The sequence below is a fragment of the Sapajus apella genome, unplaced genomic scaffold (genome assembly GCF_009761245.1).
Source record: "Sapajus apella isolate SASKATOON/1434 unplaced genomic scaffold, GSC_monkey_1.0 scaffold125, whole genome shotgun sequence".
Taxonomy (NCBI): domain Eukaryota; kingdom Metazoa; phylum Chordata; class Mammalia; order Primates; family Cebidae; genus Sapajus; species Sapajus apella.
This window is the reverse complement of record NW_022437065.1, coordinates 4,394,108-4,410,388: the sequence shown is the minus strand read 5'-3', so window position 1 is coordinate 4,410,388 and position 16,281 is coordinate 4,394,108. Positions and strand designations below refer to the sequence as shown.

The 16,281-nt window shown below is 37.9% G+C and overlaps 1 protein-coding gene across 2 annotated transcripts in view; it reads left to right on the top strand.

Annotated features, from left to right (window-relative positions):
* Positions 1-16,281, top strand: part of CASK (calcium/calmodulin dependent serine protein kinase) — a 322,704-nt gene that overhangs the window by 103,463 nt on the left and 202,960 nt on the right. For both annotated transcript variants that reach the window (XM_032261683.1, XM_032261682.1), the window contains exons 3-4: positions 8,355-8,432; positions 14,250-14,322. In XM_032261683.1, the coding sequence (XP_032117574.1) occupies positions 8,355-8,432; positions 14,250-14,322 (151 nt within the window). The remainder of the gene's footprint in view (positions 1-8,354; positions 8,433-14,249; positions 14,323-16,281) is intronic.

Sequence of the window (16,281 nt, the reverse complement as noted above, 5' to 3'; positions counted from 1 at the left end):
ACTATTATTAAGTTTAAAATATTTTCTAATGATTTATTCTGAGATCTATGTAATAAAAGTATATTATCCTGTTTCCAAATGTTAGGAATTTTCTAGATTTATTAATCTTTTCTTTTTAAAATTTATTTACTTTTTTAGAGATGAGGTCTTGCTTCGTAGCCCAGGCTGGAGTACAGTGATGCAGTGATAGCTCGCTGCAGCCTCAAACTCCTGGATTCAATCAATTCTCCCATGTCTGCCTCTAGAGTATCTGAGACTACAGGCATATGCTACCATGCCTAGCTAATTTTTTAAATTTTTAGTAGAGAAGGAGTCTCACTGTGTTGCCCAGGCTGGTCTCAAACTCCTGGCCTCAAGTGATCCTCTCACCTCAGCCTCCCAAAGTGCTGGGATTATAGACATGAGCCACTGCAGCTGGCCTTTATTAATCATTTCAAAGAATCTTTTTGTTGCTTTTCTTTTTTTCTGTTTTGTTTTTTCACTTCATTAATTTCTGCTTATTATTTCCTTCTGCCTTCATTGGGTTTAATTTGCTGTTTTTTAAAACATGTCTCATGATGAGATGTCACAGACTTACTTTTCACATTTTCTAATAATTTAAGTCAGTATTCACAATATTTCTATTAACTTCCTAATTAAAATTTAAAACTTACAAGTTTATGGATACAAACTACTTTGTAACTACTGTTTCATCTGCATTCTGCTTTTTTTTTTTAGCAGAACTGATTTCCTATGACAAAAGTATAGTACCTGTTCATTTTTTAAAGAGTAAAAGTAAAAAGAAGAAAACAAAAAATTTCAAATACACTTCTTTTTTTTAGGACAGTTTTTTTTTTTTTGAGACGGAGTTTCGCTCTTGTTACCCAGGCTGGAATGCAATGGTGCGATCTCGGCTCGCCGCAACCTCCGCCTCCTGGGTGCAGGCAATTCTCCTGCCTCAGCCTCCTGAGTAGCTGGGATTACAGGCACGCGCAGCTAATTTTTTGTATTTTTAGTAGAGACGGGGTTTCACCATGTTGACCAGGATGGTCTCGATCTCTTGACCTCGTGATCCACCCGCCTCGGCCTCCCAAAGTGCTGGGATTACAGGCATGAGCCACCGTGCCCAGCCTCAAATACACTTCTACCCAGTGTTTAACACTTTAATACCAAAGCCTTCACACTGCATCTACTTATACATACGTATGAATGTGTATGTTTATACATGTTAATGTATTATTAACATTTATGTCAATAAGTATATGTCTATAACATCATTTTAATAGCAATTTAATATTCTACTATAGAGTTACCACAATTTATGTAACCATTTTCTATTGTTGGGCATTTAGTTTGTTTCTAATTTCTCCCTATTATAAATAGCTGTGATAAACCCTTGTCATTAAAACTTGACCAGTATTTCTAATTATTTCTTCTGGAAGGAAATAATTGAGTCAAAGGACATGTACATGTTTAAGGTTTTTGTCATGCATTATAAAATTGCCCGTCAGAAAGTTGTATTTATGTATTTTTCCATCAACAGTGGATTACCTAATTTAAGCAAGGTTTCTCCAATGCCAAGTTGTGTATGTAACATGGATCACCAGCTTCTCAAACTGTCGGATTGGACCTGTGCCCTTCCTCCTTTCAGCCATTTTTCTATGTTTTTGGGTCTATTAATGGCAAAACATTTAGAGAGTAAACATTTAGAAACCCTGATCTTGAAATGTAACTCACCAATCCTGTATAAGTTTCCATAGTATTCTTTTCATTATTATTGTTAGAAATATGTTCTGCTGGGCGTAGTGGCTCATACCTGTAATGCCAGCCCTTTGGGGAGGCTGAGGCAGAGGGGATCACTTGAGATCAGGAATTCGAGACCAGCCTGGCCAACATGGTGAAACCCTATCTCTACTAAACATACAAAAATTAGCTGGACGTGAGGTGTGTGCCTGTAATCCCAGCTACTCAGAATGCTGAGGCATGAGAATCACTTGTCCCTGGGAGGTGGAGGCTGCAGTGAGCCTAGATCATACCACTGCATTCCAGCCTAGGCAACAGAGCAAAGACCCTGTCTCCAAAAATAAAGTTCCAATTTTCATTATAATGATTTCTTGTTTGATTAATTGGTTATTTAGCATGATTTCTCAATTTCTCAAGCATTTAGGGTTTTCTAGTTATTTTGTTAATTTACTAACATAACTACTTTGTGCTTAGGAAACACACTCTGAGTGCTTGTTTCTTGCTGAAGTTTTTAGGCTGAGCTTTTAGCTCCATAGTAAGCATTGAGGTTATTTTTTATTTTTAACTTTTTTTGGTGGGAGGGGATGGGGTCTTGCTCTGTCACCCAGGCTGGATTGCACTGACACAGTCATGGCTCACTGCAACTTCAATCTCCTGGGCTCAAGCTATCCTCCCACCTCAACCTCTCCAGTAGCTGGGACCACAGGTGTGCACCACCACACCCAGCTAATGTTTTTTTATTTTTTGTAGAGACGGTGTCTCACTCTTTTGCCCAGGCTGGTCTTGAACTCTTGTGCTCAAACAATCTGCCTGCCTCAGACTCCCAAAGTGCTGGGATTACAGGCCTGAGCCACCACCATGCCCAGCCAGCATTGAGGTTTTTCTATGCTACCAACATGACATACCAGAATATATTCTGTACCCCAATTTTTATATTGCAGCTCTGTGGTCCCAGCCAGGAGCAAAGGGTGTGTCCTCAGATCCTTAACTTCTTAGATCATCCTGGTGCTAAAGCAGCTGAACCCTGTCATTCTCCATTTGACCGCCCCACCCCCTCCTACCTCTCCAGAGTTCCTAAAAGTGCCCCTCCTTTCCAAAACTCACATTCTTCCCTAGGGTAGAAGTAGCTCTTGTTCACCTCTTTGAGCTGTAATCCTTTCTGTATTCTCACGACTAGTTTTTCACTGACTATACTTTTAATTCTTAGAAGCTTTAACAAAAACTTTTTGTTTGACTGGGAACAGTGGCTCATACCTGTAATCTCATCACTTTGAGAGACCCAAACAGGAGGATCAGTTGAGCCCAGGAATTCCAGACCAGCCTGGGCAACATAGCCAGATCCTGTCCCTGCAAAAATTAAAAATTAAAAAATTAAGTGGGTGTGGTGGTACATGCCTGTAGTCCCATCTACTTCAGAGGCTGAGGCACAAGGATTACCTGAGCCTAGGTGTTCCAGGCTGCAGTGAGCCATGATTGTGCCCCTGCACTCCAGCTCTAGGTGACAGAGCAAGACCCTGTATCCGTTAAAAAAATAAATAAATTTTTAAATTTTGTACAGTTTTTATAGTTGTCATTTTGTCATCCTCAGAAAAAGATGCTGGTTGGAGAAATCCAAATTTGGTCTGTACTTTACAACAGCGTTCTTCAAGGATATTTGCAGATAAGTGCCAATCTGTCACCAGTCTGCCATGAGATACGTACAGAAATTGAGAGTAAACATTTAGAAACTGTTATAGCAATTTGACATTGCTGTGAAATCATAGCACATGATTTTGTGCCTTCAGCTCCAGATAATCCTGATGCCAAAGCAGCATATTTTGGAGTGGCATATTCTGATCTTCTTCAGTGTGCAGCCAGTAATACCTTGTGCCTCTAGAACTGTGATTTGTTTTGTTTGATGAGTTTGGTTTTGGATAATTTCTTAATTATATAAATAATGTGTTATAAATTTTAAAAATTCAGATGGATGAAAAGGAGAGACAGCTTTTCATAATCCCACTGCTTTTCACAATTCAGACTAAATTGCCCTTAATTTCTCTCTGTATACAGTATAGAAGTCCACCTCCCCCATACTCTTCTGTAGAAGGGTTTCTTCTCCCTCTCCTTTCATTCGTTCAGAATGGAGCCAACTAGGAAAATTCAGAATGTGTTCTTTGAGGGTTCTTGACAGCCCCAGAATCACCCCAAGAAGGGAAACAAAAAGAAAAGCAATAAAAGATGCCTTTTCAGTTTGTAGAATCATCATTATTATCAAATAAAGTTTATCAAAGAATTGAGTCATCAATTTTGTTCAGAAGGTTCAAGGTTAGGATATCAGGATGGTGTGTATTATGAATATGTATATTTTAAATTTCTTTGAATAAAATTTGCATAAATAACAGTATTTTTAGTTTTTATTTCTGTATCATGAAATTTAAAGTTAGTGGATTGCTTCTTTTACTTTAATATTAATTAATATTATAAATAATCAAATAGCTTTAATAATAGAAAAATATTTTCACAGTGATGCCTTTCTTTCAGAGTAACCCGTCAAAGAATGTGCCAAGTTGCACTCGCAATTTTGTTTGATATCCCTGGTTATAAGGCATTGAATTTAAAAACTTATAATGGCTGAAAGATCCCATTTATTATAACAAAAATATAAAATGTATAGGGAAAAAAACTAATAATATTTTAAACCAATATAAAGAAAATCATAAAACTATAACTTAGACACATGAAAGGAAGTGGAGAGAAAAATGTTCATGGATGATAATATTAGAAAAAGTTAATTTCTAGAAGTTAATGTATAAATTTACCATCGGAATCAAAATTCTTTATAGTTTGATAAGATGATTTTAAAGGTCAGCTGGGAAGAAAAAAAATCATAAGAAAATGTTGGTGAAGGCCAGTTGCAGTGGCTTATGCCTGTAATCCCAGCACTTTGGGAGGCCAAGGCAGGCCAGTCACTTGAGGTCAGGAGTTTGAGACCAGCCTGGCAAACATGGTGAAACCCCGTCTCTACTAAAAAAATACAAAAATTAGCTGGGCATCGTGGCAGGTACCTGTAGTCCCAGCTACTTGGGAGGCTGAGGCAGGAGAATCACTTGAACCCAGGAAGCAGAGGTTACAGTGAGCCGAGATGGTACCACTGCACTCCAGCCTGGGTGACAGAGCAAGACTCTGTCTCAAAAAAAAAAGTGTTGGTGAAGAATAATGAGATTTATTTTGCCAAATATTAAAATCCGCTACTATAGTATTTTATTTTGTCCATCCATGTTTTTGTTTTTGTTTTTGTTTTCGTTTTGAGACGGAGTCTCACTCTGTTGGATGGAGTGCAGTGGTGTAATCTCGGCTCACTGCAACTTCTGCCTCCCGGGTTCAAATGATTCTCCTGCCTCAGCGTCCAGAGTAGCTGGGACTACAGGCGCAGGCCACCAGGCCTGCCTAATTTTTTTTTTGTTGAATTTTTTTAGTAGAGACGAGGTTTCACCATGTTGGCCAGGCTGGTCTCAAACTCCAGGCCTCCAGCTATCCATCCACCTCAGCCTCCCAAAGTGCTGAGATTACAGGTGTGAGCCATGGCATCCGGACCTACAGTATTTTTAATGGTATGGAACTTGATGCAAGAATAGGTACGTAAATACAAGAGAGCAGGAACCTAAAAATACCTCCACATGTGTATGCACATGTTTAGAGATTGTCATTTCAAATACTAGTATTTCAGATATGACCAGACAAAATGGATTGATCCATGCTGATAATTATAGCACAGGGCAGTATATAACTTCCAGACATTTCTCACTGACTGATTCCCTCCTTAGGCTTTATACCTCTCATCACTTTGCTGCCTCCTCCCCAGACCCTGTCTTTTCCTTCATCCATTCTAGGTCCCTCCAGAAAGTCCTCTAGCTCTCAGAACATCTCCCACATTCTTTTTGGAAACACCAGAGTCCACTGAGGCATTTTATTTGTAAGTATGTATTACATCCCTAGGAAAAGAATTCCAGGATCTTCCCTCCTGTATGTTTTCATCTTGCTTCTTCATGGTCTATGATACCAGCTGAGGTCATTAGTACAGCGAATCCAAACTGGTAAAATGGGAACAGATAATTCTGCCATTTTTCTAGATCTTTGGGTTGCACATCAAATCTGAGGCTGATCACTCCACACTTGTTTAACCTGCCTGAGGTTCACAACAGTTTTCCCAACTTTTGATCATCAGTGATTTCAAATTCACCAATGTAACCATGCTTTATCATCACAGTTAGAAACTGGACAGTGACTTTGGAGCACAAACTAATAAGAACCTGGTGTTTGACTCTTTTTGGTATTGTTAATGCTCTGGAGTCATCAGCCAGTACATTCATGCACACCATTATGGCAGCATGGAGAGATGGCATAAAGAGCCTAAATTCTTATTGCTTCATTATGTAATCAGTTTGGCTCTCTCCTTTTCCTAACCCCTCTCTCATCTAAGTTCAATAGTGCTTACCCTCATATATCACAATGACAAAGGAAAACATCTAAGCAAAACTAATTCCTTCAATATGAGATGTTTTTTAGTCCTCACAGATCAACTAACCAGCTTAAAGTACAGCCAGTTTTAAAAATAGCATTTCTTTTCTCCCCACAGTAAAAAGAAATGAAAAATATTCATTCTTTCTAGTAATCAAGGAAATGCAAATTAAAGCAATCATGAATGACTTTTTTCCTCTTATCTAGTTGCCAAAGATGAAAAAAAATAATCATTATCCTAGTGGAGCAAGGGACACATTCACACTTGGTAGTGGGAGTATAAATTGTTAAACTGTTTCTGGTATTGTGTGTTTATCAAAAGTGTTATTGTATATACCCCCGTCCTAGCAACTCAGCTTGTAAGAATTTTACCATAAAGGTGATCAGAGTTGTTCATCAAGATGTATGATCACATTCATCCAGGCTTTACTTCTGATAGTGGAAAATGAGTGCTGCCATACTAGGGAACAGACTAGGCCATTATAGTAGTGTTTACAGTAGACTAGGCCACTATAGACATTATTTTGGAGAAGAATCCTATTTACATTGGAAAATGTTCCTTAGGTGTGAAATAGAAACTTGGTAAAGTTTTTAGAGCTTGTATAAATATGAAAGTATTTTCATTCATTTATATAAAACCACACTAAGATCCAAATAATAGAATCAGGTGTTCATTAATTATCTACAGTGTGCTCAGTTCTTCTGTTGGGTATTGGGTAAGGATATATTGAAAGTATAAATATATTTATTCTTCTTGTTTAGGACTTTACACTATCATGGAACTGTTGTAGGGCTTAAAGATGTACATTTGTTCCTTGCACATCCAGTAGGTACAGCTGTAATCAATGGGAAGAGCACAGGACATAGCTAGACAGGGATTTGGATCCTGTCCCTATCACATACTTGTCCACTTGCTTAGACAAATTATTTGAAAATGATGGTGACCTCATGGGATGGTTGTAGGTATGAAGGGAGGCATAACAAGGACTGCTTCCCGTGATGCCTCATGAATAGGAAGAATGTTAGTTCCTTTACTTTCCCTTCCAGAAGTTTCTATTTCCTCAGTATAATACCTGCAGTAGGTATGTTGAAAACTGAGCTAATGAATGAATGAATGAAACACTGGATTTGAAAATATAAGCCTTAAAGAATTATGAAAATGTTAGCTATTAATATCTGAAGAGTTTCATTATATGTATAATCTGGCAAAATTCATGTATACATATACAGGTATATGCAGTGGGGAGGGGGAGGTGTTTGTATGTAAGTGCTAAATGTTATGGACTCTATAGGGTTGTTATGGAATTAAAAGCAAAGGAAGGCATTAATATGGCTGTTAATCATTGAGGGGGCTTCCAGGGAAGGTAGGATTGGAATGAAACCTTGAATTAAGGTAGGTTTCGAAAATGAAAAGCAATATATACAAAAGTAAAAAAGAAAATGGTATACTCAGGGAGTGCTATTAAGACCATTCTGCCTAGAGAGGAAGATTTTCTTGAAACATCAGTGGACAGGACAGGATAGGTAGAAGAGGCAAGGTGTGACCAAGACAACAAGAGGCCTTACTTATCTGGTGAGAAATAGAAAACCACTGTAAGTTCTATGAAAATATGATGACATTGTGTTACCAACACATCTACGTGTTACAATGTTTGTAGCAATTAACTTTGGGAATGGAAATGTAAACAAAAATAAATTGTTTGTTCCTTCCACAGTATATAGCCTGAATTTTCCATTAAGTGGTAACAATAGCAAGATTTTTTTTAATCCTTGTATTCCACATAGCTGAATATCTTTGGAATTTGACTTAAAAATATGCCCACAACTCTAGCATTGCTGTTTTCTGATGCTTTTTTTATGAAAACCTAAAGAAAATTTATAATCAATTTTATATACTCCTGTTATTTGATATTACTGTTAGCCTGCTCTTCCTGTTTCTTTCCCTGCAGATTTTCAATGTTAAGATGACTATTATGCCCTTCATAATTTATGTCTATATTTCATTGAAAGAAAGAAGATTTAACATAATCCTTAGCAGTAAATCAACTAATAACTTAATTACAATGTATTTACTTTCAGTGTTGTCTTCCTGGAATTTTCTCTTTTCTTATGTTCTTTTTTACATTTCTCTACAGTATGGATGGAGCAGATCTGTGTTTTGAAATCGTAAAGCGAGCTGACGCTGGTTTTGTGTACAGTGAAGCTGTAGCCAGGTATGTAGTGTATATCTAATCCTGAGAGGTTAAGGTGAAAGTAAAAAAAGAAAATGACAAAGATATCACATGATAAACTGATGAAGAGCATGCTGCTGCTCTTTTCTACAAGGAACGTCTCTGTTTTAGTATGTGTTAGTAGAACCGACTGGAAATGCAAAATACTGAACAATGAGTTTTCCATTAACATGGGTTTTTAACATGGGTTTACACTTTCAGTACTGCTATCTTTCCCATTTCTGATGATTTTTGTACAAGAAGGGGGGATCTGATAGCTCAGGAACCACATAGAATTCTACTGGGGTTTTATTTTTGTTTTTGCAAATCTGCCTCAGTTTTTCATTTTGCCTTTTAGTGATATCAAATTATGTCACAGTTAATCTAAGGAAAAGTACAGAACAGTAAAAGGAAGGGAAATAAGAGCACCATGTTAAAGAATATATTTGCTTCAGGCCCGTGTGAGACCTACCAATCAAATGGCAACTGTTGTTCTAAGTGGAGAAGTTGTTGTAAAGACTTAATGACTCAAAATCAGTAAATATGAGAAATCACAGGAGCCACGCATGTGCTGGGCCACTTGCTTATAAATTTAGAGCAACACAGCTTCTGTTTTGGTTATATTCAATCATACCATAATTACTCACTCCTGTGGGTTGCCTTTTAAATACGTGGAATACAGCATCCCTCCTCCGTCACCAGCCATAATATGTTGAAGGGTTTAAACCCACAAACATATTAGGATTTTTTTTTTTGAGACAGAGTCTCACTCTGTTGCCCAGGCTGGAGTGCAGTGGCCTGATCTTGGCTCACTGCAACCTCCGCCTCCCAGGTTCAAATGATTCTCCTGCTTCAGCCTCCCAACTGGGATTGCAGGCATGCACCACCACACCCTGCTAATTTTTGTATTTCTTTTAATAGAGACGGGGTTTCACCATGTTGGCCAGCTGGTCTCGAACTCCTGACCTCCAGTGATCCGCCTGCCTAACCTCCCAAAGTGCTCGTATTACAGGCATGAGCCACTGTTCCCAGCCTAGCATTTATGAAAACTTTCTGTCATTTGAAAAAGTTATATTAAATGATTTACTCCCTCTTATAATTTATCTTGTAATTATGGCATCTTAGACAGACATAGCTGGAAACAACTTGGAGACTACCTTAATAGAGCTTTGAGCTTAGCATGACTTGAATGTCTTCAAATTGATTGCCCTGACTCCTCCTGGCTGAAGAGCAAGGGACCTAGTCTCAGGGATGGAGCAACCATGGCTATAGCACTAAGTAAAGAATATGCTCAATGTGTGGTCACTGTTTTTTTGTACTGCTGGGGCTAGGATGAAGAAGCCAATGAAAGTTTATGTGTGTTCTTTAGGCTCCTGTTGTATACATGGTAGAATTGAGGCTAAATAGCCTCTTTTCTTTTGTGCCTTGTTCTCTAAAGCACATTCTAGGTTTTTTTAATCCCATCTTCTGTTGTTTTGAGTTTTTATTACAGTTTTAAATTTTTATTCCTCCTTGTCCTTCATAATTTTAAAGCATTCTTTTGTACCAAAAATAGTCAATGCTAGTGAGAGTCAATGGAAGAAGAGGATTTTTTCTTTTTTCAACGACAATAATACTAGGATACATGGCAGGTATGCTAACAGGATTGATGTGAAACCAGTACCACTTTTACTCTGGTCCCCAGTCATCTTTATTGCTTTTTCTTAACTTCACACCTATCTCTGCCACTGGGCTACATGTCAGGATAGGCAGGATGGTAGTGTGAAGAGATGATGTCATACAGTGAAATTACTTGTGGTCTTTCCTAATCTTGAGATTTATAGAAAAGATGTTTATACACATCAAAATGAAAGCCTATTGATTTTTAAATCCACCTGTATAAGCTGTTAAAATGGTGAAAGGAACTTTCCAGAGTAGACCAGAGAAGAGGCGCAGCAATAGGTGACATTGCAAAGAGAGAGGTTTGAAGATAATTTCTTAAAGACTTTTCACCTGAACAGTAAAAAAAAAGTAGGAGGGGACTCAAAAAGTTTTATTATGTGTGTTTCCTATTGCAAAGGATCAATGACCATGTAACAAGGGTGTGTAGATTCTTCCATTGGTTTAGTGTTTGACCGGATGACTTCTAATCTTCCTTCATCCTCTCTGATTCTGAAATTTATTATAAGGAAATTCAGCTTGTATCAGTAGTCTAGTGAGACCAGCTGCAAGAAGACTCAGAGACACCAAGTAATCAGATTGATAATGTTGTTTTTCTCCAACTGGCTGAGCTTCAAGAGGAGCAGCAAAGCATGGCATAAAATAAAACTGTGTTCAGTCCTTAGTGCAACATAATTAGTGATTACCTCCATCCTTTCAGAGTTGATGAGTTGTGGAGTGGGCTAACATACAAGATCAGATTATCAAATGAAACTCTCAGAGATCTTCTTAACTAGTACCAAGCTTTACTAAATAATTTCAAGGATCAGGCAATCAAAAGGCTCAAGTGAAGCAGAGAGAAGGCAAGGGCAGCTCCCCATGTCACTTCTTACTGCCTCAGAAATGCACCTCTGGCCCAGAATAGATGAGGTTTATACGTGAGGTTTGTGGGATTCCACACACAGAGGGGAGCATTGCAAATATCTTCATTTTGTACCCCAAAGATTAGGATAGCTTCATGACATTCTCCAGGAAGCCATCTGTGCCTCAAAGATCCCAGGTTCTACTTACCATAGGTAATCCTTAGCCAGAGATACCCTGTTAAGGGCATTTCAGAGATAAGGTCTCTTCTGCCTAGCAAATAGCATTAGGCTTTTCACCTGCATTGACAAGGAAAGCAGACTGAATCATCTCTCTTCTGCCACACCCCACCCTTGAAATGCCTCCTTCCAAAGAAAGTAAATGCATTGCTTGACAGTTCTTTCCTTCCATGGAGCTATCATCTTCCTCATCCTTAGCAAAGATAAACAAATATATTGCTGAGTTCCTCTGAAAGCACAGGTTCCTATGATGCTTCATGAAGTGAAGCTTTTTGATTAAAAGTTTAGTCAGCAACTCTCTAGAACATGTGGGCAGATTTTAGTTCTTGTTTTATTCTGCTTGCACACTTTGACATGCATTGCCTCCCGGGATCATGACTGGGAGGGTGGAGAAAGATAGTTCATGTCTGTTATAACTTGGAGAGCAAAACAGTTCAGTCTCCACACACACCCCAAAGATTCTGCTGTGTTCATACATTTGGGTCAAGTAATTGAGTGTTCTCATATGCAAATGAAAAAAATCCTCATTCACTGAGTTGTGTTTTGTGTGATGAGACTGAAATAGGAATTTTCTTTAGGTTAAAGATAATTCAGGTGGCTGTCTCAGTGCTTTGTATCCAAAATAGTTCATTCTGTAGGTACAAGTTATGTCCACTTTAACTAATTTAAATTTACCCGTTATTTTCATGTTGACATCTAGATGGACAAATAAGCTGTTCCTAAATCTTTGACTGAACTTAACAATAATAATATTGTAATAATAATAAATTAACCTTTGTAGCATGGTTTAGAGTTTACAAAGCACTTTGACAGGTGTAGTCTCTTAGCCATTTCAAGGGGTTACAGATCTCCAAAACCTGATTTGAACCAGTAATGGGCCACAACACCAAGTTAACAACCCCTCATTTAAACAAAACTGGTGGGCGCAGTGGCTCACACCTGTAATCCCAGCACTTTGGGAGGCCGAGGCAGGCAGATCACGAGGTCAGGAGTTCAAGAACAGCCTGACCAACATGGTAAAAGCCCGTCTCTACTAAAAATACAAAAATTAGCCAGGCATGGTGGTACCCGCCTGTAATCCCAGCTACTCAGGAGACTGAGGCAGTAGAATCACTTGAACCCAGGAGGCGGAGATTGCAGTGAGCAGAGATCATGCCACTAAACTCCAGCCTGGGTGACAGAGTGAGATTCCATCTCAAAATAAATAAATAAATAAACGAACAAACAAAACTTATGGTTGGGCACGGTGGCTCATGCCTGTAATCCCAACACTTTGGGAGGCTGAGGCGGCCGGATCACTTGAGGTCAGGAGTTCAAGACCAGCCTGGCCCACATGGTGAAACCCTGTCTCTACTAAAAATACAAAAACTAGCTGGGTATGGTGGCTCATGCCCATAATCCCAGCTAGTTGGGAGGCTGAAACAGGAGAATCACTTGAACCCAGGAGGCAGAGGTCGCAGTGAGCCAAGATTGCACTACTGCACTCCAGCTGGGGGACAAGAGCAAAACTCTGTCTCAAAAAATAAAAATAAAAAATAAACAAAACTTAATTACAGGCTGCAATGGCCCAGGCAAAGAGTATATTTGCAACCCCTTACATTCGCATTTGCAAAGTAAGAGAAATTAAACATCAGAACTAATGATTACATGAGCCTAGCTCTCACCTAAAGCCCAGTTGTAAGGAGCCTGTGATTAGTACAGGAACAAGGCTTGGGTTTGTTTTTGTTTTTGTTTTTGTTTTCCTCCTACCTGTCATTTTTAAAATGGAACCCTTCCAGTCAGTTGTAATATGTGAAATAATGCATATGCTAACTAGAGGAATATTCCTGTGAGCTTAATTAGATGGTATCATGCCAAAGAAGGAACTTGATAGAAATATCTTTTAATTGTAAAGCCAGAATAGGGAACTTTTTCTTTGTCCTGAGTCATATACACATGTTCAAGATCATTTGTATCAGAAATATAAGATCTGGAAACAAAACAAAATTCTATAAATATTATACAATGAATAATGTTGTCTATTGCATTTCTGTCATGCTGGTTGGGAAGGAAGGGGAAAATGAGAAAAGAAGGGGATAATAGGAAGAAAGGAGAAAGACAAATATGGAAGGAATAAAATACAGAAATGAAACATAAAGAAAGAGAAATGGCGATTATAGAAGAACTTCAGAAACAGGAGAAGGAGGTTCTAAAGTCTTACTGAATCAACTACTCTTGTCACATGTAGTTGCTAGTTGATCCCATTACCATTTTTTAATGCCTGTTCATTCTTTAAAATGCTGATTTCTTCTTTGTTCTTCACCTGTGCTCCCTGAGGGAGCCTCAGCTGGCCAAGTAAGGAGTCAGGCTTCCTAGGACATGGGCCTAGAACTAACTGCACTTTGTTCAAGGGAGCCCCAACTAAAACTTGATTATGTTACAGGAAGAAATTGTCCAATAAAGGAGGTTCTTCCCTCTTTTGTCCTCAGAGCTAAATGGAAGTAAGATGGAGAGCATCTTATTATTTGTTGGCAGATCAAAGGCTACCACAGTGTGAGTCTGAATCCTTGGGGCAGCGCTGGGCAATTTCCTTAATAGCAGTCCAGTTTAACTAAGTAGAATTACCTGAGGATTAGGGGGAAAAAAATGTCATGTTTTAAGCTTGAATTTTTAGTTTGCAAAGCAATTTCACTTATAAATTGTGTGTAATTCTTTTGACTTAGATAGCTTAGAAAATATAGAGCAAACTATTTCTTCATGAAGCCCATAAACTTTTCAGTCTGCCAACATTTTCATTATGAGGCCTCACTTTTTTATTTTTTATTTTTTTATTTTAAAGATGGGGTTTCACCATGATGGCCAGGCTGGTCTTGAACTCCTGACCTCAGGCGATCCACCCACCTCGGCCTCCCAAAGTGCTAGGATTACAGGTGTGAGCCACCGCATCCTGCGAAGCCTCACTTTACACTAATCTTGTCTGCTCAAATGAAAAGTGTCCATGGACAGCTGAGAGTGGGAGTTATAAACTGGGAGCACTGTATACTGTATTAAGTTTTAAAATAAAAATCGTTTACAGTTTTTAGATTTCTTTTGTTTTTTACAGCCATTACATGAGACAGATACTGGAAGCTCTACGCTACTGTCATGACAATAACATAATTCACAGGGATGTGAAGGTAAGTCATTTTTTATCACTAACTTTAATGTTTGTGAAGGAAAACTGATATAACAATGATAATCAAGAATTCTTCTTTTCTCTTGTCATAAAGAACATCTCAATTTACTTATAAGTAAAAATGTATATAATTGCTTTTTATTTGGGAAGTCACTGTACTGATTCTTACTAGGAACACTATAATTTCAATTTATTTTTACTAAAGTGTTCATGCAATCTAAAATTGTATTATTTCTTTTTTGCCATTGTGTGTCTGAGAGAAATGGAAAATCCAATAAATAGGAAAAACCAAACAATATCTATACTGAGTTAATTGGAGGGAAAATTAGAATTTGGTTTAAATAGTAAAAGTTAATCATACACATATTTTCGTAATATTGCAATGCAGAATAGTCAGCAGATACTTTTTAAATATAGTATGAAATCATAATTATACACATAATACGATTTGTATGCTTGGAATACCCATATTATCATTATTCAGTCTTTCTGCCTATTTGATCCCATTCTCGAGTTAATGAGGACTCTCAGTTCCTGGCTCTTTAACGGTGTCAAGCCAAAACATAGAAGGAGGCAAGAAAGGAGACCAGTGGGCTTTCCTCCTGATCCCTAGCTTCTCCCAAGGCCCAGAATCACTAGGGAGCCTCTGAGATCCCTTTGGCCCTGGGCTACACTTTTAAGCTCTGATATTTTGTCACTGGCCTTTCTCTAACCTCCAGCGTGCACAGACATAGTGTTCCTTCCCTCAAGATATATTATTAAAGGCCTGGCTTCTTCAATGTATTTAATATTTCAAATGGTTAAGAAAATTAAGTAGAGTTTAAAGTTTCTATAATGTTTGGGAAATTGTCACAGAAATCCTTGTAATTAAAAGCTGAGGGAAAGCATGAGAAATTCCAAAACCATCTGGTAGAATGTTTTAATACCAAATGAAAATCACTGGAGAATTGTACGAAATACACGTTAGTGCAAATTCGTTGTAAAATATCTCACTCATCCTTTTCAGATATGTTAAGAAAATGGTATTGTTATTATCAAAACTCAACACCGAGCATTTCAATGGGTTCCCCTTTATAAAAAAGTATTCTTCAGTTATCCAAAGAGAAATAAAAGTGTGGAATGGGAAATTGTCAACTATAGTAGCTTGCTGTGCAGTTATTTTGCATTAATTAATGTAAGAAAGCTCATAGAGAGTAAAATATCTCTTTGTATATATTCTAAAATATATACAAGAAATAATGATAATTTAAAAACCTAAAATGTGTTTATGTAATAGCATTGTTAAGAGCTCTTTTGCACAAGAGGCAATTTTATTTTGAATGAATTGTCCACGAAAGATAATTATATCAACATTATATAATAATGTTTGACAACATACTCTACTGTAATACTTTCTTTTTTTTTTTTTGAGGCAGAGTCTTGCTGTGTCACCCAGGCTGGAGTGCAATGGTGCGATCTCGGTTCACTGCAACCTCTGCCTCCTGGGTTCAAGTGATTCTCCTGCCTCAGCCTCCAGAGTAGCTGGGATTACAGGCGTGCACCACCACAGCCGGCTAATTTTTGTATTTTTAGTATAAACAAGGTTTCGCCATGTTGGCCAGGCTGGTCTTGAACACCTGACCTCAGGTGATCCTCCCACCTCAGCCTCCCAAAGGGCTGAAATTACAGACATGAGCCACCACACCTGGCCTAATTCTTTCAATAATACAATCAGCTTTTGATTAGCAATGGTATTTGATTAATGACAACCTAAAACTAAATAATATCCAAAAGTAGATAATTTGACCTCACCTTTTAATTTACCTTCTGATTTATTTATTTAACAAATATTTGAGTGCTTACTTTATATAGATTATGTGCTTGGAGCCCTAAAAGTATTATGGTCTCAGTAGGGAATTAAGGCTCGGTATCTCTTATCTACTGCAGCAGATCAACACATGCCAAAATATAGTGACTTCAA